Here is a 23743-nt window from a genome sequence, read left to right on the forward strand (position 1 = left end):
TATGCCCCAGACGCTTCTGTGGAAACTCCAGCAGTTTTGCTTAAACTCGTTTTCTGCGGTATTTCACCCAACTGATGAGTCTGGCCGGAAACGGGGGATGCGGAGGGGGGTCCCAGGCGCAGGGGTGACAGCCCGGTGACGTGCGGGCTGCGCGGCCGTGCTCCGCCCGGGCGCTGGAGGTTGCCCAAGGCCGGAGGTTGCAGCTCAGCCTCCCACCGCGCTCGACTGTGAAGTGACAGGGCCTGTCCGAGCCCACGGCCCTCGATTTCGGTCCCTGAGCCGCCCTGGGTGCCGGGGGCCCGGTCCACAGGCTCGCTCCCGCCCTCGCCATTCCCCCGGGTGGCCAAGCCCTGCCCGTGGGCCCGCCTCCCTGCGCTGACTCAGCGGTGGGTTCTGCCCGGGGACGCCGCAACCAACCAGCCCCAAGGGGCGGGCGGGGCCTTGCGGCTCGCGCCCGTTTGTCCCTCCGCGCCACCCGTAGCGCGCGTGCCCGGCCGGCCCCGCCCGGCGCTGTTGCGATATAAAAGGGGTGGAACGTTGCGGCGGCGCTTGAGTGCACAGGGGCGCTGCGGCACGAGGAGATAAGATGGCGTCGACCAGCCGGTACGGGAGGCCGGCCGGGGCGCTCGGAGGGGCGCGTGCGGAGGAGGCCCGCGAGGGAGGGAGGGGGGGCGGGAGGGGCTCCGCCATCTCTCTCTGTCCGTGGTACAGGAGGGAAAATGGCCGGCGTTTGCCCCTGCTGCTGCCTGGGGAGGAACCGCTCGCCGTCGCCGCCCTTGCCCGGCTCCGGTGTCCCCTGGCTCGACGCGGCGCTCTCGGTTCGCAGCGCCCTTGGTCGCTTTCCGGCTTCCCGTGTCGCCCTGTGCGCGGCTCCTGGGGCAGCAGCAGGCCAAGGAGGGCCGCGGCGGGCCGGGCCTCACCTCCCTGGTCCTCTCCGTGTGGGCCGGGCCGAGCGGCTTCTGAGGGGCCGGAGGTCGGGAGTGCCGGGGGGGTCTGAGCTACCCCGCCTTGCTGTTTCGTGTCGTTATTAACCGGTAGCTCTCCGAGAGGAAGCGAGCGTTTTAGGGGACTTGGTGGCCGTTTGTGACTGGATTCCGGGGCCCCTCGTTAGTCAGAGCTCGGTGTCACCGGCGCTTGTGATCAAGCCCGTCTTCCTGTAGGGTCGAGCTCTTCCCTCGGCAGTGTCTTACCGAGCGCGGCTCCGGGGGAGCGAGAGCTGCCCTCGGTCCGGGGTGTTGCGTGCCCAGGGCCGTCGGACAGGTTACCGGGTGCCTTCCCTGGTACCGGGCACGGCCTCCGAGCCGGGGTGGCTGCTCCCTGCCTCGGTTATCGAGTCCTGAAAACAGCTCTGAGGCTCCCACCCTAAATCCGTGCCGGCACCAGTCGGTGGCCAAACGGGTCTCGGGCCCCGAATTAGTCTTTTTCCCTGGAGCGGTATCGGGGTTTTCTTTCAAGTCGGGAATGAAGGCAGGCCCATGGAGTGGGCTGCGCAGGACTCTCTTACTCCTGCTAAACCTGTCCTAGGGTCGAGGGAGTGCTTCCTGCTAGTCTTAGTGCAACTCGGGAGCTGTTTGCTGAGATGGACCTTTACGCACCTGCCATGCATTTTCCTTCAGTATAGTCAACTTAGTGTGTTGAACCTGTATGTTGCAAGGAGTACAGTATATAAGTCTAGATAAATGAGTTAAAATTAGGATAGGAAGGCTAATTTTTACAATGGTTTGTGCAGGTGAAGCCTGAAATAAAACGCTGTTAGTATTCTTTCAGGCTTCTGGATTTTATTTTTTTCTTTCGCTTAGTGTGTCGCTAGCTGTTTGTGTAATGCCAAACATCAGATGATTGCACATGCTTTGTCAACAGTTTTGTCATATGAAACTATAGGCTGGGAATAGCTTCTCACTGCTTCTTGGAAAGTAGTTTAAAGAGCTTTTATGTAGTATTTTGAATATAATTTGCACCTGAAGATCTTGTGTGTACATGCTCTTTCTGTAGGCTTTAATATTAATAGTGATGTGATTTTCAGTTTTGGTTTCAAGTCTTAGATATTTTTCTGAACAGTCACTGGATTGAAATATTTGGGGTTTGTTTGTTTGTTTTTGTGTTTGTCGTGGTTTAACCTCAGCTGGCAACTGAGCACCACACACCTGCTTTCTCACTTCCCCTGCACCTTCCCCCAGTGGGATGGGGGAGAGAAGAGAATCAGAAGAGGAAAAATTGAAAAAGTTCATGGGTTGGGATAAGAACAGTTTAAGAATTGAAATAAAATGATAATAATACTATTACTTTATATTGAAAAATAAAATAACAAAGAGAGAGAAATAAACACCAAGAAAGACAAGTGATGCAAATTAAAAACAATTGTTCACCACCACCTGACTGATGCCCAGCCTGTCTCTGAGCAGTGGCCCGCCTCCGGTCAGCTTTCCCCCTAATTTATATGTTGAACATGACGTCATATGGTACGGAATATCCCTTTGGCCAGTTTGGGTTAGCTGTCCTGGCTGTGTCCCCTCCCAACTTCTTGTATGGCCCCAGCCTCCTTGCTGGCAGGGAAGTATGAGAAGCTGAAAAGGTCTGTGACTTAGTGTAAATAAACACTGCTTAGCAACAACTAAAATATCTGTGCGTTATCAACATTATTCTCATCCTAAATCCAAGCCAGCATTATCCCAGCTACTAGGAAGAAAATTAACACTGTTCCATCTGAAACCAGGACAATGCTTTTGACTCATCAGAAATATCTAAAAAGTAAAAGTCAAGATGGAATGTATAGATTAGGCTGAAGTAATGGACTAGTGGGGAAGGAGGGGACTCGGATTAATTTAAATTTTAATAGGATGTTTTCTACAGTTGAAAGTGTTAGTAGTTATTTTTTGGCACAATCGGATTTAGGTTGGCGGGTCCCTGTGACAAATTTTTGTGATCATCCTCTGTACCCTCTGCTTTTTAGCTTGAGCAAAATGGCTTTGTTGATTATACAGGCTCCCAACTGTAAATATTTATTATTCTAATTTTGAAATAGTGGGTTTTAACAGAATTAGTGAACAGTCATTAGCAGCTTGAATGAGGTATTTGCTTTAAAAACATTTGGTTAGAAGCAACTGGTCATTACGCTGTAGTCAGTTGTGTTAAATATTGCTAGTGCTTTATAGTAAGTTTTTTTTATATCTGCTGTAATTCTTGAAGATGCACGGGTGTGAAAGAGATACTTCTTTTCAGAAGCAGTTGTCACATAATCCCCTTCATGAGCTGGTTGTTTTTTGTTAAGATCTCTCACAATTAATGAGTTGCTTAATTAAAAAGGGGATTTTTTTCTTCAAATACTTAAAAATAGTAAAACAGTGATAGAATCCGCTATTTTCTAAAAATATATGTTGTGTATGCACTAATTCCTGAATTAAGGACGTGATAAGTAATATTGATCCAATTGGAATGAGTGAGAATGCTTATTTGGAATGAAGCAATCACCACTAACATTTTTGGAAATTCATTTAGTGGTAGACTGCGAGTTAGACTACACTTAATCAAGTCTGTTATTTAGATTTTTGATGTTTTAATTTGAAGTGGTTTTGGTGTATCTTGTAAGATACATCACAAAAAACTTGGAATTGAAGATAACCTGAAGTCTTGATCATCAACTGTAGTGTTACAGCATTTAAATAAAAGGTGAAGTTCAGGTGTTTAGGTTAATATTTTATCATTCAGATCACTGTAAATTCTGTATACTTAAGAGTTCCTTGCTGAAAAGAACAATTTAATACTTTTGGATATGCAGCCTCCTTGATTAAAGTAATTAATACTTATAATTTTTGTTTTTTTCATAGTTTGGATGTTCTTCCCAGAGTGACCTGCCCAAATCATCCAGATTCCATTTTAGTAGAGGATTACAGAGCTGGTGATATGATTTGTTCTGAGTGTGGGCTAGTAGTAGGTAAGTAGCTATTCATATTTTTATGAATTACCATATAACTTAAATTGTGTATGTAAACGTGTTTTCCCACGAAACTGCTATATGATAATTTGAGCGTTAAAAGGCTTTTTCTTGATGCCTAATTTTTTTCTTTTGTGGTACTTTGTTGGCTAAAAGCTTACTGGTTTTAATAGTTTGTCTTCTGGTAACTTCTTGCATTATGAAAAGACTCAAACGCTCTCTAGATTAAAAATTTAAAATATGTTGTGATTTAAAATATATTGGAATATTGAATTAGAATATTGTGCAGTCTAGTCCAGTATTCTGGTTTAATCATGACTGTTGTTTCAGTCAGGGAAGTATAAGAAATGTAACAAAAGCTCTTTGTCAAATGACTTGCTTACAAAAAAAATAATCTCAGTTTCCCATTAGTTAGAGGTTATCTTCTACCCTGAAGGATTTCTGTTTATATCCTTGCCAGCACCTGTTTTTGTTAATTACTTCTCCTAAGGCTTTTAATGCTATCCAAAGTAAATATTCATTTTTCCTCCATAATTTTTCTGAGCTCTTTTACTCTGTTCATGTGGCAGCAACTTCCACAGGTTAAACTGTATTTCTAGGTATAATTGAGTATTTAAAACGAAAGACCTTTTAGGCCTTTTTTGTCTTTGAGTGAGAGGGAGAGAGAATCATGTTGTCATAGAACATGCTGCGTATTCATTTTTGTGGATCTTTTGTAAGATGAGCATCATCTTATTGTCTTAATTCCTTTTGCATGGGAAACTTTTCATGCTCCTCTTGTGATCATTCTTTAAACCTCATTTATTTCTATTGCGTTTTTTTTACACATGCCGTGACCCAAAAGAAAGTCCTCTGTTTTGAGGGTGCATGTTCAGATGATTCATTCAGTGGTGCTAAATATTTCAGATGGTTTTATATCCTTCTCTCCTGGACTGTGGTGATTTTGTTTTGACTCTCGTCTTGCGCTGAATGAAAATGTTCATACAGCTGTTAGCGTAAAGCTAAAGGTTTAGTAAGTTGCAGCAAAAGTAGTACTATTTTAGCCATGCAAGTAAAATAGTTATCTTTTGTTTATGCAAAAAGCAAACTTCCACATAGCTTATTAAAGTAAACGTAAAATTATTATAACTTGAGTACCAGTTTCCTTGAAACTTCTGAAACCATTTTAAAAGGCTAGGGGGAAGATTGTTACTTTTTGTTAAAAGGAGTACTGGTTTAAATTGCATAAATTCAGATAAAGATAATGAATCCTAACAAATTTGCTGGTTAAAACCTATTGAAATACGGTAATAGGGTTCTAAGTTACTGCTTAAAAATAGTTTGGTCGATGTTCAGGTCATTGTGTGGCTGCCATATAAGTTGAACCAAAGTTTAGAAAAGCCCATCTTGATCAGTTCGTAACTTTTAAGATAATGCTGGTGTTAGAAGAAGAGAGAAAGGTTTTGCTTGATATATTTCATTTTTAGGAACTTCGGAGTTTATTAGAAATCTCAATTCATGTATCTTCTATTACCCAGTGACAAGGTATTCTTGCTTTAGAGTTTTACTCTCTGGTCTCTCCTGAATCAATAGCATTGGAGGTTTCTTTAGTTTGCATTATCAGTATTTTTGATGAGCAGAATCATTAGAATATTAATACAAACTTTTTCTGAGTTGAATTTTAAAAATGGTCTTAGTCCTCTTTACAGCCAGCATTACTAGTAGAGTAGAGAGTGTTTTTTCTTTAAGCATGCGGTGTTTTTTAAGTAGGTCTTTCTATGGATTTATCACTAAAAAGCTTTAATATTTACCTTTGTAGTGCTGATTGTTCTCATTCTGTCTTGCCTTCCTTCAGCAATTTAGTTTACCTGCATATGTCCAATTCATTAGCTAGAGTATCTAGGAGCTAATTAAATCAGATGAAGATAAATAATTGAAGAGCGCATGACCAAACAGAAGTGTGAACATTCAACGTTTTCTTTTCTAGCCTGTTAAGAAATTTAGACGTGGAGAAAACCAGATCCAGTTCTTGATGCCTGTTTTCTGGAGATGCATGTGAAGCAGGGACATTTTGAAGACAAAATTTTGTTTCCAAATGAGAAAACTTTCATGTATCTGGTGCAGATTCTATGATACGTGTTTCCCTTAAAAGTAGTGATTTCATTGCCGATTCTTACATAGAAAAGTCATGGATTTCTGTTTCAAGGCTTACATAGGTCATGATGCGTAGCTCATGGGGAATAGGGCCCACTCAGAATATATTTTGAGGTGGACTGGAAGTTAGTGAGGCCTTTATCGCTGAAGGGGATTGATTAGAACAGTTAAAAACCCCAAGAGACTCAATATACTCTATAGCCAAAGAAGTGTTACAGGTTTATTTAAAAATATTGTGATTTTGGTGTCTGCGGAGGACTGCTGGTGTGTATGGGGCGGAATGGTGAATGCTGAATTTGTGCATTTATTTTACTGCTGTAAAGTACATAGTGATGTCACTTCACTGTTGTGGTTTTTTTTTTTTGTTCTTATTTACTGGTTTTGGTGCAATTTGGCTGAAATCAGAGCAAAGAGTCTTTGACTAAACTAAGTGTATTTCCACTTGATGTTTTTCTTGCTTGCTATGGCAAAGTACTAAAGTTTCACATTTGTAGAAAAAGAATGAGTTTGTTAAATGTAAAACAATGTGTCATGCAATAAAAGAGCTGGTCCACAGATAATTTCTAGGTTTTGTAATCAATCTTCTGGGAGTATGAGGTGAAATCAGTATTGATAGTTTTATGACTGAGGTTGTATTTATCAGGTCTGTAGCTGAAAAGGTGAAGCAATGGAAAAGTTTTGGGGAGCAGGAGGCTCAGAGAAGGAAGAGCTGATCTCTTCAACAGTTCAATTCCATGTCTTAGGCAGTGCTATATATTGGAAATACTGCTTTTTAATGGATTTGTGAGAGATTTTTAATCAAAGTTGTTTTGTACTCATAGGTGTTGTTCTTAGTGTCTCATTAAGATTGAAATTTTAAGTTAAATACTGCTTCTTTGCACAGCATTTTTCATTTGTTCTAAATAAACCGTGCTGTTTTGCTGTGCAGTATTAAAACAATTAAATCTTGTAGTGTCAGTATGACTGAAGCTGGTGGCTGTTTTATTATTGCTTCAAAATGTAACTTCAGTCTATTAAAAACTCTCATTTGCCTTCTCACTGTTACCTTTTGTGGGTTAGTTTGTGCTCCGTCCTTTCATGGTAACTGTTTCCAACTTGTTAACTTTTCCTCCTGGTTATTGCCTTTTGCAGGAAAGGCAGTTGGAGACCTAAATTGCAAGTGTCCATGGAATTTTGATACTAATCTGGATTGACATCTATCTGAAACTTTACAAGTCTGTGTCTGAGTTTATCTGCTGTCATAAGTCTTGTGTTTCATTATACATACTTTTCTGAAATCATTCTGGGATATGTGGTATGGTGAGTATTCATGTGCTGGCTTGAGAATTCACCAACAGAGTTCTTAGGGTTTGGAGAAGTAGTCCTGTATTCGTTTAAAATGTTGACCGTATCTCATTCTTCAGACAGACTTGGTGTGGGGAGAGGTATTTTGTTCAAGAACACAAGGCTAGTAAATCCTCTTTCCTGACAGGTAAATATTTTGCTTACTACCTTTTAGGCAGTAAAAAAGGCTGGAAGTCAGCTGATATGCCAGAAAGGGTTGAAGAAAGCAGAATCGAAGTGCAATACAAAACACTGAATTTTCTTGATGTGTAGCAAGGTGGTGAGCTGAATTTCAGAGGGGAATGAGCCTAGTGGCGTGTACAGCTGTGTAGTATCTCAGCTAGACAGGAATACCTTTCTGATCTAAGACTTAAACTTCTGTAGTTTCATTAAACATTGTCTTAGTGTGCAGGAGTTGGAGCAGTGAGGAGTTTATTTTCAGCATTTAGTAAGTGATGTTTCTCTAACTGGTTAGCTCTGTCTGCTTCAGTGGGCAGGTATGGCTTAGAGGAGAACAGTGCTCTTGTGTGGAGTCATTTTGGATAGCCTTCTTAAATAAAAAAGCAGAAGTCTTTCCTTCGACATGTATCAACTTGTTAAAGCTTTGAGTCAGATTATGACCTATATTCAGATGTTTATTCCGTGTTCTGTTCAGTGAAAGAATTTTGGGGAAGAATGTTCAATAGCTTGTGGTCAGCAGTAAGGCTGTTAAAAAATTCTGTCAAAATATTTGGTTGGCTAATGCTTCTGAAAAGTTTGAGATATAAATGGCACATATTAAATTCAGGTGTGGTCTATGAAGAATAGGTAAGATTTAAGTGTACCACAGATGCTTTTTTCTCTACAATATGACCAACAAGGAGGAAGGGGTTTCACGATTGCCTCTGTGCTGGCCACCCCCATTACTCAGGATGTCTGCCATTAGGGATAAGATTGATTGCATCTATACACAGATGCTTGTTTTCTGAAAACCAAAGAAACATGGTTTTGTTTGTTTGAGTTTGTTATTTTTTTTCTTTTTCCCCAGCTGTTGGTAAGTGGAGGTGCTTAAGTACTTCTGTCTGGGACCCAGTAGAGGGCAGTTATGCTGTTAAGGTCTGTTCTAGTCCCTGTACCTCTCAATGGTGAAAAATCTTTTCATGTTTGGGTGTATGTTCATGGTTACTTCCTTCTGTGAATGTTGTCCACATTTAAAACTAAGATGTGAAATCTCATTTTAAAATATTACTTAAATAGGCAAAAATCTTCAGATAGGGATGTGTATTAGCACCTTACTGGTTACTGCTTCCGCACTGGGTGTCCAGAGCACTAAAAAGTGACTGACAAAAGTTAGTCCTTGCAAATAAAACTCTTTGCATCCACAGGAAAGCTAATTAAATAGAAATATAAACTTAAATAATGAAACTTAAAGAAATTCTGAGTAGTTGACTTTTGCATGAGCGTTCATGGAGGGTTGATTTACACAGGGAATTTGTAATATGAAGAGAGTAATTTGCTAGCCTTTTTCAGTCAGGATTTCAAATAATCTGTGTTTTAAGTCTAACCCATGTCAGTTTTAAAGACGAGGGTGATGGTTCTAGCTGTTTCAGCCACAACACTTGTAACAGTGGAAACTTAGACTTTAGATGTCAAAAGTTGGCATCTTTGGTTAGGCTTTGTAATAAGCACCACTCTTAGCATACTGTGTCCTGGAGATTTTCTAATTGGTGGGTTCTAGACTGGGAACCAAAGGTGTTTGAGAGCCACTATGAAGAATGCTTCTATTAGTTGAAATACTAGGCTTATCTAGTGGAGTTACAGTAACATTTTGAATCATCCTATTTAGGGAATGTTTTTTACTTGCATCCTTATTAGATTGGCCAAGTGATTTAGGGCAAATAAAGGCTAGAAAATATCTGAAGTCCTCTGGAAGGAGAGTTCAAAGCCTCTTGTTTTTGTGATATAGCGTAGATCAGGCACAATATTTTTCATTGAGATTCTGTAGTTTGGAGCGTTCTTTGCAAATACTCGAGCTGTTTGTCTTTTAAAAGCCACAAGTCCTGGAGAGGTGTAATTTCAACTGACCAGACTTGTCCACCAGATTGTTTAATGCTTCCTCCAAAATTATTACAAGTCTGGGCTTAGAAAGCCTGGAAATCCTTTTAAAGCTGTCATCATTTTGATATGCAGGAGCTGCTAAGCCTTTGTTCCTGTAACAGTCATTTGCCTGTAGTGCTGTACTGCTTCAGTCTATAGTTGCCTAAAGGTACTGATATGATGCTGTTGATGTCTGGAAACTAGTCGAAGTATTCTGTGGATTTTGTTGTGTGTGGGTGTTTTTCTCAAAGCCTGTTCTGGTTCTGTTTGTGATTTCAACTGAGTCTTGTGAATAGGCTGGTATTGCTGGTGGTGATGATGCATTTGCGATGCTTACAATTTATTGAAAACAAGATAACTTTTTTGCAAAGAATATTGTTATCTTACAAAAGGCTGGGAATTTTGTACAAAAAGCTGTGACTGAAATTGTGGGGTTTTTTTCCCCAAGAGTTTTATTCTTTGGTAACATTTAATACATTTGGTCTTAAATAGAAGTTCTAAAGCTGAAAACTGGGAAAAAAAAAGTTGAGTTTATGTTTTGGAAGCTGTGAAATTGAATACTGCTGTACAGGGCAGTGCATTAGCTAATAAATAGAACGTGGTGGAGCATGTTAAAGGAGAAGCTGCTGCCTGAGCATTCACACACGGTTCATGGTGATGTTCACACACACTTACTCTTGGGCACTCTTCCTCCTTTTTCAGGCTTGACCCTAGGTTTCTCACAGGTGTTGGATTTTATAAAATAATTAATTTAATTGAAAGGTACAGCAGCAAGAACAGCCTGGGCCAGGTGCCTCCAAAGAGAGGGACACCAGAACAGTGTGTGAATGCTTGGGCAGCAGCTTTTGCTTTTACAGATACCTGAAGTAGTGTCTAACTCTAGGCTCCTCAGTACAAGACAGACAGAGACTTGCTGGAACAAGTCCAGCAGAAGGTTGCAAAAGTGATTTAGGGACTGGAGCATCTTCTGTACGAGGAGAAGCTGAGAGCTGAGCCTGTTAGCCTAGAGAACAGAAGGCTCTGTTCAGCACGGCTCTGTGTAGTTATATTTCTTCACAATTCTCCTCAGCTTGTAGTCTGCTACGTGGGTTTTTCATTGTAGTTTGTCTCAGCACCTCATTACTCTGGTTAATACGGAGTTGACAGAAATTAATTGTAATTCTATATTTTATTTTTTTTTAATTTGGCATTGTAAAATGCTTTTAATTAAAAGTGTAATATATGTGCTCACTAGATGGCAGCAGATTCCTTAACCAACTGTAAGAATGAAACATTTGCAGAAACAACAGGTACTTGGGTACTTTAAAGTGCAAATAAACTTTAATTTCCATATTCATTTTAAGATTAAAATACTAATTAATGGTATGTAGAGCTTGATGCGAAGTACAGCTAACATTAGAGCTCCTCTGAAATACCTTCTCAAACATTTCAAGACTGGATATGGAAGATAACATCACTTGAGGCTTGAATGTCCTCCTGTTCCTTGTTTTAATTAAACATCTTCAATTTGCAGCTATATTGTCTTCATATAACAGATAATACAAAATGCAAAAAGAATAAAATATGTGTATTATGAGTTATTGCAAGTGGAGTGCAACATTAAAATAGCTGATATTATTTCTCTGTAAATATGTGATTACAAATTCAGAGCTTGTCAAGTGAAAATATTTTCCTTTGAGAAAGCACTTTCTATTTTTAGGAGGGGAGTAAACATAAATAATTTGTGATGTGTAGGAATTTTAAGGTAACATTTAGAAACTGTTCAAAGTGATACTTTAATTTTTGATACTGACCTGAGTTTACTCTTACATTTCTGTAGCGCATGCTCTTTCCCTTTGGCAGTTGTGAAGAAAAGTAACCTCGGTCTGAGGTTTTCCGTTCTGAATAACAGTTCTGCATTTTACTAAATGAGCTTTTCAGATGGTGGATAACCTGAGTCGGTGAAGTTTGCAGTGTGTATTTCCACTAGAGCAGCCTATGTGTTAGTCTATTAGACTGTATTTTAAAGAGTAACTGAAGACTGGAAGAATGGTTTATGAAATGAAATGGGGCAATGGAGAACAACTCATACGCTCAGAAAGATAGTTCAGGCTGTCAGACAGGAGATGGGTTCCACAAAGATGTGGTCCTGTAAACTGTGGGTTTTGTATGTGCTTCAGAGGAGGAAGCTAAGGAGATGAACTCATCTGTTTGATCAAAATTAAATAAAGGAGTGTCTAATGTAACCATATCTAGTGAAGCTTATTTTTGTTCAAAAGGACTGCATCAAAAGGAAGTAGTGAAGAGAATATGCAGCCACTCCCATACTTACCGCAGCTCGATACCATTACCAAAACCAATACAATAATGATGTGAGAAAGCAGAAACAATTTTATAAGGCACTTATTGGGAGCTTTTTTTACTCTGACTTTTGACTGTCAGACCTCTTTTCCAGGTGCTTTAGGAAAGTCAATCAGTAGTGTATGACCAGCAAATTCAGTTTAGGAACTTTATGTTAACTCAGGACCAGTCTTCAAGGCTGATTCCGTACACTACTTTCTGTAATGCTGACTTGATGGCTTAGGGTGGAGCTTAATTGCATCTGTACTAAGGTCACGGTTCCAAAGTATTATTTTTTTTTTTTTTTGTTCTGAAGAGGTTAAAAATAATAAATGCCACACTTCCACACTTTTTTTTTTTTTTTGGTGTAGAATGGGATCATTAGCTGCTTGCAGCTGAGTATCTTTTCCATCTGTGGAAACCTTTTCGTGTATTTGTTCCATTTTCATTAATATTTCTAGCTTGTGTCAAACTTTCATAGAAGCCTTTTGAAAGATGGAACGCACTTCCTAGGGTCTCTGTATATTTTAAATAAGACACTGAGAGTATGCAGACAAACTTTTTCCTGCAATAGCAGATTTTTTGGCAGAGTAAAGGTATTTGCATACTGCATCTTTAATTACACAAATGCTTTATATTCAGTGATTTGTTCTACTTAATCTTTTCTCACTCTGAAATAGTAGTTTCAGTCCTCTGTTTGTACTATGTTTGCCAAAGCAGGCAGTGATATAACACTTTTTTGTTAGAGCAGGAATGGTTCATAACTCACAAGAGGCAGATCCCTGAGTGAGTCATTTAGGTCATTCCCACTTGTGTGGAAAAAATATTACATCATTGCTCTGTACTCAGTGTTCTATTTATACCATGCCAGAATTTTAAGTACATTTTGCTTTTTTTAGATGTTGTAAACAGTATTGGGGGGTTGTCTTAAAGTAGAGTTACTGCTAGGCCATAGAAGGAGCATTACTGAATCAAATATTTACAGAGAGTCCAGGAGCTAGAGGAGCACGCTGTCTGCTAATTTAAGCTTGCAAGGGGGGGGGGAGGGGAAGACCTTTCTAACAGAAGAAATGGATCTGTGCCTTCTTTTACTCTGCTATATTCTTAAACTTCTAGTTTTTGATTACCTGCCCCCCTGGCCTTGGTTTTCATTATAGCAGTAAATAAAGGTGGAGCATAGCTGTGAACATGTCTGCCAAACATTGGTGAGAAAACCTCTAACCTAAATTTGTTCTTTCTGGTTGTGAAGATTTCTTATGGTTCCTTCGGAGCTTTCAATTTCAAGCGTATTCTTTGCATAATTTTACGTTAAGAATAAAGGTCCTCATTCAGAATAGATCCCTCCCCCCCAAGTAATTGTGCAGCTGGATCACTCTGTGCATTGCTCCTGCGTTTTCTTCAGCTTCATATCTTGTATTACCATTGTTTGGAGAGCGCATTTGTCTGTCTGCTTATGTTTTCACCAGGTTAAATCAACCTTTGTGGTTTCATACTAAGGGTTACGTACCGGAAATTTTTCTTGCAGTCAAAGCTACTTACTTTTTGCAGACATTTCTTTCACAACATACTTAAACACTGATAAAGGTAGTGAATTTTTTCCTTGAGTTTAGCAAAGCAGGGTGACAGTTATATTGAAGTTTCTTCTGATATCCTACACAGAGCTGTAATCTGCTTTTACTGAAAAACCACTAAGAAAGGTGCTCTTTTTGTGCTTTTCTGTACACATATTCTTAAAAATTCTGTAATATTGCTCTGGGGCCAACACTTTTGAGATGCAGCTTTTACCAGACCTGTGAATAGAATGAACCTCACTGCCAACAGCAGGGGGTGTGGTTGTGTGGTGGGTTTGGTGGTGGTGTGGGGTTGGTGTGTTTTTTTTTTGTTTGTTTTTGTTTTTGTTTGGGGTGTGGTTTGGTTTTTCTGTTTTGGTGTTGGGTTTTTTTAGTTGATTTTTTTTTAAGATTGTATCATTGTGATTACTGTAGGACTTTTGCCTGTATCAGAGTGTTGGTTAGAGTTACTTCTCAATCTGAAAAGTTGCTGTAGAAAAAGGTTTAGAAGAATGTGAGATGAATAGAGGACTGCAAGGAAAGCTGTTTCATTCAGACAATGTGGGTTTAGTGCTTTTTCTGCTTATTCTTAATCTGTATTTAAGCTGTTCCAGGTGTAACAGGATAGATTGAGTTAAGAACAAATAGTTGTGTATATATATTTTGTGTTGATACTGTCAAGCATCATAAATGAAGTGGAATGCGCAGGGTGAGACCTTCCTTCAGGAACAAGCGTTGAGCTTCCAAATGTCATTATGGTGGGTTAGAAGGTGGCATATTTCAGAGTACCAAGGACCTGGAGCTCATGCCCAGAAGTGATTTGTTACAGCTTAATGAGATTGTGCATGATGATAATTCACATGTGCACTTTGAACACATGGCAAATACGAGAGAACTTGTTAAGTTACAATAACTTACTCATTTGCCTAAGTGCTGAGAACGTCCATAGGCAACCATGACTCCCAGCTTGAAATCAAGGTCTTGATTCCTTTTGTGTATTGAAGATCCCATGATACTCTTAAAGGATAACTGTAATTTTTTGTGTTCTGGATGCATTTCTCTAGTTACATTTTCTGTGCAGCTCTAGTTAAGTTTTTTTTTTCCCCCCATTTTTTTCCCCATTCCCTTCAACTGAACTTGTAAATCCCCAAATGTTTTGGTACACTGTCCTGCAAGTTACTGTTCTGTTTGGAAATGCCAACAGACTGTCTTTTTATAATGGAGAGCTCAGATGTATAACTTCATGAAATATTTCAAAATGTTACAATTATTGCTTTCTGTGAACTCAGGTGACCGGGTCATAGACGTAGGGTCAGAGTGGAGAACTTTCAGCAATGACAAAGCAACAAAAGATCCATCTCGAGTCGGGGATACCCAGAATCCTTTGTTGAGTGATGGCGACTTGAGTACAATGATTGGCAAGGTAACACTTAAAATACTACATTTTGCTAAGTTTGAGTATTTTAATGTCAAGTGCATATTTGTATGTCCATAGGGAAACTATTCCGAGAATGTATTTACAAAGAGATTTTGTCTGAACTGAACTCTTACATTTCAGTGGTGTGTAAAATGTGGCTCTTTCCTGGGGGTAGCAGGAAAGGGCTGACCTCTTCAACAAAAGAGAAGTTTGCAGTGCTCTGGGGTTACTTGCTGCTCTTTGGTATGCTGCTATAAATAGAAAAGCTGATGTTGCAATCTTTAAAGAAATGCTTTGACTTAGCATGTGTATTTGAGATGATTCTTAAATAACATACTTAGTTTTGAGGTCTTAATAGCTAGTACTGCCCAACTTGAACTATCATTATTTGTACTAAAATCTATGTTAGACTCATCCTAGGAGACCCAGAGATCTACATGCATGTTGTACATGTTCTTCCAGTTAATGTTAAAGCACTAAATGTAGAATTCTTTCCTGGTGTGTGAGTTCTCTAGAAGAAAGTATTTGTTGTATATTTGAGTTGAAATTTAGTGGTACAGCCATATCCTGCTGTTTTCCGTGAGAGAGCAAGCAAGATTAATTGCACAAATGTACTCCCTTTAATGAAGTAGTGACCCAGGTAAGTTTTCATTGTTACATTTTGTGTTATATTTTCTACTGCAAGACCCAAATTGATATTTGTGGATTTCTTGAATGTTTCATGAAAGGTGGTCCAGTTGCTGATAAACAACTATTAAAAAATGTATTGCTGCTCTGTGTGTTGTGGTACACGCACACTAGAATTTTTCAGATGTTTTTGTTCCAGTGATGTTGCTAGGATGAAGAAGTAGATGTACCTTAAATACGTATGGATATATATAGGGGAATGTGCACCGTACTTCTCAACCAAGAATTCTTCAAAGAGATGGAAGACAACTGATAAATACTGATACGGACAGCTAATCTTGATGCTCTATTGGTGAAAAAGGGCAAGCCTTTGAACAGAAGGCTGCAAGTACATGTCTATGTTTTGGACAATACCGAGCATTGCTGCCCACCGGATTTTAGGATGCCTTATGGTAGCTTTTGGAATCTGTTTGGGCAAACAATTTTCTGCACTGCTCCATTAAAAAAGTTGGTATTGCTAAGGAGCTCAGTGAAGCAGCGCTGTGGAAATCACTGGAGTTTTAATGTCACCTGTATAGGTCCAGAAAGACTGTAGTTCTCAGGGCTTGGATTTCTGTCGTTGATTTGGTAAGCTATGATAAAGATCAGAAATACACCTTTATACATAGGGAGAAATAGACTGTTTGCTTCAGGTTCACACTGTTGTCTTGTTTTGGTACTGTGTAAATACAGGGTTTGCTTCTGGGAACTCAGTTTGATTCAGTAGCTAGGATGAACTTCTGAGCTCTTTTAAAACCTGCTTATTGGAAAAGACAAGATATTTCAGCTAAAGATAGAATTTGTATCCAAGTAAACAGTGACTTGCGCTGCTAACTCACTTCTCTCTGGAGGTTCAGATCCTCATTTAGAATAAAAGGGATAGCAGCCTTAGTGAGAGAATTAAAGATGTAAAGAAACATCTGTGAAAAGTTTGATTTTTTTCAATGAAAACTAAAACTTTTCAGAGATGGACATTTGTATAATGAAACATTTGCTGTTAACCAGAACATCTCACAATAGGCATGACTGTCAGTGTGGCATGATTTAGCTTAGGAGAACTGTGAGTAAAAATATCCAAGGATCATGTTGGAGAATGTAGAGGGGGCAGTCTGTCCTACTGTGGATATCTTATTTGCATGGGGACGAATCACAGAAGAGACACATAATTTCCTACAGGAAATTGGGAATCTGTTTGATGAACCCGGATGTGTTCTGGACAAGAGTTCCTGTGTTTGTCTTGCCAGTGAGTAGGGGCTCTGGAGTCTCAGCTCATTGATGTGAACTCTGTATCAGGAGCTGTGCTTTTTCCTCAGTCATTTGGAAAGAAGAGGATGCCTTCTATCAGAATATGGTGAAGAAATTTCCTATCAGTGCAGAAAGGGCATGAATTTTGCAGCAAAAATAACTAAACCAAGGAAGTAGTACATCTCTCAAGTAATCTTCTGAAGTCACTGCCAGCACTAGGCTGGGATGAGGTTTGACCTAGATACGCACAGTGGTTGAACAAGGGTGAAATTGGTGTAGTCATGAGGAAGATTAGTAGTTGACAGAGTACAGAACAACCTTCATGAATTCCAGAGAATGAAGCAGGATAAGATTGTATTTTCTCAGTTAACAACAATTCCTAGAATGGGCTGGAGCGGACACCAGATTTGTGTGCCAGAGATTGCTTTAGCCTTTTGCATGGGACAGGGAACAGAGGTATTCCTTTCTGCTTTGGGTAGAATTGCAGATAATAGAATCTTTAACTGCCTCCTTCTTCTTACCCCCCAAAAAACCCCACCCCTCCCCACTGAAAAAAACCCAAAACACAACCTGTGTTTTGGAAAACCCAGAAGAGAAGGACATTGAAAATTATCATGGTGCATCGTATTAGAGATCTGTTGTAAACTCCTGGGAATGCAGGTGGAAGTGGAGTCCGAACCACTTGCTGCTTACAGCAGTAAAATTCTGGTGACTGGCTGTTGCCTTGAAATGAGTAGAGGAAGGGGGCCAGTTCTGCTTCACAGAATGGTTTGTCGCTCTTTCCTCTTTGAAACCAGGAGATGCTGCTTTAGGACTCCTTCCTGCTGGGGATATGTGGTCTAGTAACTAGACTATCTATCTGCTAGTAGCAAAAGAGAGGCTGCTTGCCCATGCAAAGGGATTAGTTCCTAATTGGTTTTAGTACTTCAGAGATCCATCTGTCTGAGGTAGCAACAACCTGTGTTGGAAGAAAGATTAATTTGTCTGTGAAGAGGAGGATGAATAGTGTAGTTGACTGTGGTGGAAGTGGTTTGCATTCTTCAGGCAGATCTTTAGGATATTGGCACAGAACTGTAATCTCTATGAAAGTAGATACTGTTTGCTGCAGTTGATCTGATGACAATGCAGATGAATTGGAAATGTGGTGACATCTGGCATTAGTTGTGACTTGATTGCCAGAATATTGTAGTTTTTTCTTAAATTTTACATGAAGGTTTTCGAAATATACTGAACTAACAGCTTCTAGATTCTATGAATCTAAAGGAAAACTTTTAAGTTTTGCTACCTAGCTTGTGGAAGAAGTTAGTTTTTGTCACCCTTTGTAGTTAGCTATTCCTTTTTGTAGTGAGTGCAACTACAAGAGAATTTAGGTCAGTCGAACAAGAAATTAATGCAACCTCTTGGTGTAGAATTCCTATCCTTTGATCGGATGCCTCTCGAAGGAAGCTGGCTGTTGTCAGACTGCATGGTCTGAATCTAGAACTGTTATATTGATAAGCAGGGACAAGATATCAAGGGCTGATGACTGAAAAAGAAGAAAGGATGCATAAGACAGTATAATGAGCTGGTTGCACTGCGCGAGGCGAGACAACTGCCAGATCTGGGGACATTCCTTGGCACTGTGGATAACCTTGAGTCAATGATGTAGATGGTGTTGGTGATACTTCTACTTTCTTCTAGTAAAAGGGATATACTGGGGTACAAAGCTGTTTGCTGCCAGTAAATGGAACCTCTGTTGAGCCCGTTCAGAGATTACCCGTTTACTGGGCTGTGTTTTGTCATTCTAGCAATCCTTTGAGGCTGTTTCCAGGATTGTATCCATGAGTTTTCTGCTCAGTTTGAAAGCCAAACACATGGAACTCCTGACTTAGATGGGTACATTTCTTGCTGAGGTGGTAAAGATATGAGTAGATGTCTCATAAAGGCCACAACAGTAAAACACACAATTCTTAAAGTCTATTTCAGTTAAAACTATATGGCTTCTGTTTGTTCCATGAAGGGAAAGGGGCACCTAACATGGTTGTCAAGGGCTGAAGCCAGCAAAGCGTTGTCACTCAGCTACTGAAAGCTCCAGAAGGAAAGTAGATGGTGCATTTAAATAGCAAATGCAGGGAGAATTGCTGTGGTTTATTAAGTGGTTGGAATGGAAGGGTATTTCCCAACCCTTTTATAGTTGTGAGCTGCATATTGGGTATGGCTTTTGGGCAGTGCTCGTACTGACAGGGTGAAATCCTTTGGTGATCAGTACTTGCCTATAGTTGCACTGGTAGTTTCGATATACATACGCAAACGTTCAAAGGAAAAGGTGACCATAAGAACCAGTAAGAAAGTGAAAAATGAGAGATTAACAAGAACCATTACCAAAAAAAAAAAGAAATAAATGGATCTTTTAGGTGCTGTATTAGTGAACCAGGGAAGATCCCTGTGGTGAAGGGGAATAATTGATGGCCCCAGGACAGAGCAGTGTTTCCTGGTAAAGCACTATCTGACATGAAGCCAGAACAGGCAGGGACTAGGCACTTGTGTCAGGGTTGATAGGCCTTTGTCTGTGGTCATTCTTCTGGCAGCTACAAGATTTTGAGCACATGCAGTTCCTGTAAGCATTCATGCATAGCGCTGGTGTAAGAGGCCATGATGCACACAAATGTTGTAGTGTATTGCAGGGAATCCAGGTTTCTACTGATGACGTGGAATTGTTGTGAATAAGCGTTTTTAGCTTGAGAGAACTCATGGCCCCACACACTGTGACAGAAAATACGTAAGCAAACAATATAAATGACAGACATTGCTCTTCTGAATTTACAGGACATGTTGTCATCATCAGTTATTACTAATCTGACATGGCATTATTTGTTAAAGATGTTTCAGGCTGATGGCTAATAGAAGACCTTATAGGTTTTAGACCCTGTTAGTTGGAGAAAATTGTTTGCATGCTTAATAGAAGTATGCAATATGTACTGTCAGTTGTAAGGTACAAAAAAAATATGCATGTTTTGAAGTTGCCAAGTTGAACTGGTAACTCTTCTCTTAAGGCCTGAAGGTTTTCTCTTAAAAGGCCCATGGTTTTCCTGTAATGGCAAAATGTATAGATTTTTACATTTTGCCACAATTAAGGCTTGCAACTGCTAACAGGCACAGTATCATATTGGTTTTGAATAGGTCATTGGTTTGGATGTTCTCTTTGCCCATGCCTTCATTTTCATATTTGAGTTATTGTAACAACTGTCTCCAGTTGGCCATAACGTTTTGTCTTTCTGACTCACCAGTCTGCCACAGTGCAGATGCAGCTCAAGTGACATATGGGTTGCATAAAATCTAATCTTGGACCTCAGCATTGGTGACCGGAGTATTGAGATGCACACATTGGCTACATATTATTAATTTTATTCTGTAAATTATTGTTACATTAGGAAAGAAAAATCCCTGCATAATCTGTGGTCCTTGGAAACCAATTCATGATTTGAGACCTTGTGCAAAGTACAGAACCTGATGTTTGGAACAATGCTCAATTGTATGATTTATTTCAGTGATGTTTATTTGCACAACTGTCTGAACTGATCACCTTGATTAAGACTTACGAGGCTGGGAGATGCTTGCTCTTAAAATGAGGAGAAAGTTGCTTGTGTTTTATTGACAATATATGTTTTTCTTTTCAGGGCACAGGTGCAGCAAGTTTTGATGAATTTGGGAATTCCAAGTACCAAAATCGTAGAACTATGAGCAGCTCTGATCGTGCAATGATGAATGCTTTTAAAGAAATTACGAACATGGCAGACAGAATCAACCTCCCTAGAAATATAGTTGTAAGTTCATGTCTCCCTTCCTTAAATTGTTCTGGCATTGACTTAGTTAGCATAATATAATCAGCACATGAATTTTTGATATTGCTGCTAATTAAATGGCCTAGAGTTAATTAAATTTAGTCTTCTTCCTTTGAAGGATCGAACAAATAATTTATTCAAGCAAGTGTATGAGCAAAAGAGCCTGAAGGGAAGGAGTAATGATGCTATTGCTTCTGCTTGTCTCTACATAGCCTGTAGGCAAGAGGGTGTTCCAAGAACATTTAAAGGTAAGTTTTCAGTGATACAGATTCAATTTTGCTATGAAGTAAAAGCGTAGTTACTGTTACTGTAGGAGGTTGGTTTTCTCATTCCTGGACAGAACAGGCTGAATTGGTTGGTCTCAGCTACAGCTCACCTTTGAGGGGAGGGTAGGAGGCAGTCTGGAAATTTGTTATATTGTGAAGTGAGTAGGTTCTTAGGTATGGGATCTCTGGTGATAATGCATTAAAAAAATTAGCATTTGAAAGTCATTCTGAGTGTTGGTGAAAATTAAAAAGTCTGCTTTGATCAGAGGGTGATGGAGAATATTGTACCTGGATTTGAACCAACAGTTCTGCAGTAAATACGTGCAACTTTTCCCTGACAGGGATACGACTTTTTTTCGGCATTGAGTACCAAATTTCCCTTACTAAGCAAGCTGTATGTGGTTTTTCCCCTATGAAAAATGTACGCTGGCTGAAGCGATTTGGAAGTTTCACTGATGTGCAAAGTTTATTTAGTGATGGTTAAGACCCCTTTATGGGTCTTAATCAAATTTGATTCTTAATATATTATTTTGGGGGAGCAAATGCTGTCAAGCCTAAAGTTTAATTTTTACTCTTTGTTTAGAGATATGTGCAGTGTCCAGGATTTCAAAGAAGGAAATAGGCCGGTGTTTTAAACTTATTTTGAAGGCTCTTGAAACCAGTGTTGATCTGATTACAACTGGAGACTTCATGTCAAGATTCTGTTCCAATCTGGGTCTTCCCAAACAAGTACAAATGGCAGCAACACATATTGCCCGTAAAGCTGTGGAGTTGGATTTGGTTCCTGGGAGAAGCCCTATCTCTGTAGCAGCTGCAGCTATTTACATGGCATCACAAGCTTCTGCAGAGAAAAGGACACAAAAAGGTAAAAATTCACTACTTTTTTTTTTTTTTTTATTTCTCCTCATCTCTTGCTGCTTGAAAGAGAATTCAGTGTTACTGTAAAACTTGGATGAAGTCTGTGCAGGTGGTGACAAGCTGCCATTCTAATTGCGTACAGCAAGGACCAAACCAGGATCTCTCACTCCCCAAAATGAAAATTGAGTAATTGGTTATGCTCACTCTAAACTGAGTTCACTTTCTTCTGGCACTAGGAGTTTGGTTCTTGAATGCAATAGACCAGTGCATTCAAATGAGCATAATTTTAACTTTACCCGGGCTTGGCTGTAGGTCACCTTTGGCATTACTCTTAGGGAGCCAGTGGAGAGTTCAGGGCTGTTCTTGACCTTCAGAGCAGCATGCATCGGCCTCTGGAGCTGAAGAGAGTCAGGCCTGTGTCGGGGCAGCACGTGGGGAAGGGAGCTGAGGGCTGCGGTGGTCAGAACTTGGTGTGACAAAGGATCCAAGCGCTGGTAGGAGGGCTGTGGAACCTCCCTTTGTGTGTCTAGTCCAGTTCAGATCAGAAGTGTTAAAAATGTAGCAATTTCGTAGTGGAGATCTGCTTTTAGGTAAAGAATAGCCTTTATCTGTCAGGTTATGATGCTTTGTTCTGCATTAATCACGGCTTATTCTGTCCCTGGAGCCTCCATCATGTTGGCAGTTTCCGGGGCCTGTGAGTGATCTAGAGCCCGAGTAGTATGGTGCTTTCATTCTTGCTCACCTTGAGCTATTGGATTATGTCTCTTAAGAGTGATCGTTACAACAAAATACGTCTGCCTGCTGTGGATACAGACAGGACTCCAAACTCCTTCACTGTCCTCGGACACTGCTGAAGGCTTTCAGGTGGCTCAAGGTTTAAATTCCAAACTTGGTTAAATCTCGAAGAAGTTTGTTCCTGCGCATCTCAAACAAGTGTTTCCCTTGCCTGTTAAACAGCTTGCACTGTGCCTCTGTCTTACTCCTCTGTGCATTTTAAGATAAATGTATTTCAAGCTTAGCTGAAGGTATTCCTTTTTGCCTCTGCTTTTCTGCTGGTTTTGCTTATATTTAATGAAAGCGCAAAACCAAAGATCCTGATGTTGACGATGATTTATTAGAATGTTGCTGAGCACATGTAGACTTTGCAGTAGGTGTTTTAAATGACTTTTGCACTCTTGGCCCTCTGTCAATTCGAAATTGGTATTATTCCATGATTAATAGCATAAGTTGAATTACAGCATGTGAGAAGAGAGACTTGTATGCAAAATATTAGTCACAGTGGTTAACATGTTTTTTTCCAGACTTTTGGGAGAGTTATGAATTAAACTAAGTGTATAGCACTTCTTGATAAATTATGCTTGCTGGTTTCTTCAGTACAAATGGCAAAAGTAAAAACTAATTGCTTGTCTGCTTTTTGCCTTAGAAATTGGTGATATTGCTGGTGTGGCTGATGTTACAATTAGACAATCGTACAGGCTGATCTATCCTCGAGCTCCAGATCTCTTCCCAGCAGACTTCAAGTTTGATACCCCAGTAGACAAACTACCGCAGCTGTGAAAATGCAGGTTACTTTTAATTTCTATTAAAAAAAACCCACAAAACCAACCCAACAGCAACAAACTTTTGAGTTTTGCCTATAATAAAAGGATGTACAAAGTGTTAATATTGAGTCTTCATGTTGTGGAACTGGAGGATATGGCGATGGAGCATAACTGCTGGAACGCGGCACACATTCCAAGGGTAAACAAGCTCATTGTGTGGCATTTTGTATGTATATATTAGTGGAAGTAAATATTTAATAACTGTTGCAACAAACTTAATTTCATATTGTTGTACTTATTTAGGTTTCTTTTGTAGGGATCTAGTAAGATGTATTTTGGAAAATTGAAAATATTATGTAATTCCCAAATAAACTGTTTTCCAAAAACACTTACCATCTTGTGAATATCACTGCAACTTGACATACACATACTGTTCCACACGTGGGAACTGGAACGCTGTCCATGGAACGGTAGAGTGAGCTTCATACTGACAGACTTGGTCACGAGGCTGCCTAAATGCTTGCTTTTGCTCGGTAATTTTTTAATCTCGTGTGGTTTTAATATGTATAGTTAGCTATACAGTGCTGCGTGGACGAC

At 39.9% G+C, this 23743-nt stretch overlaps 1 protein-coding gene across 1 annotated transcript; it reads left to right on the forward strand.

Moving 5' to 3' along the window:
* Positions 1–377: 377 nt before the first annotated feature.
* GTF2B (general transcription factor IIB) lies at positions 378–23533 on the forward strand. The gene is made up of 7 exons (XM_074152048.1): positions 378–603; positions 3825–3931; positions 14622–14755; positions 20317–20463; positions 20600–20729; positions 21331–21612; positions 23029–23533. The coding sequence occupies exons 1-7, from the start codon at positions 587–589 to the stop codon at positions 23160–23162; spliced, it is 951 nt and encodes a 316-aa protein (XP_074008149.1). The 5' UTR covers positions 378–586; the 3' UTR covers positions 23163–23533.
* The last annotated feature ends 210 nt before the right edge of the window (positions 23534–23743 follow it).

The sequence above is a fragment of the Numenius arquata genome, chromosome 8 (assembly GCF_964106895.1).
Source record: "Numenius arquata chromosome 8, bNumArq3.hap1.1, whole genome shotgun sequence".
Taxonomy (NCBI): Eukaryota; Metazoa; Chordata; class Aves; order Charadriiformes; family Scolopacidae; genus Numenius; species Numenius arquata.

What these genes read in the sequence shown, in the direction of transcription:
- GTF2B (XM_074152048.1), top strand. An exon ending in TGAGTGTGGGCTAGTAGTAG is followed by an intron (nt 3,932 to 14,621) that starts GTAAGTAGCTAT and finishes CTGTGAACTCAG; the next exon opens with GTGACCGGGTCATAGACGTA. An exon ending in TGAGTACAATGATTGGCAAG is followed by an intron (nt 14,756 to 20,316) that starts GTAACACTTAAA and finishes TTTTCTTTTCAG; the next exon opens with GGCACAGGTGCAGCAAGTTT.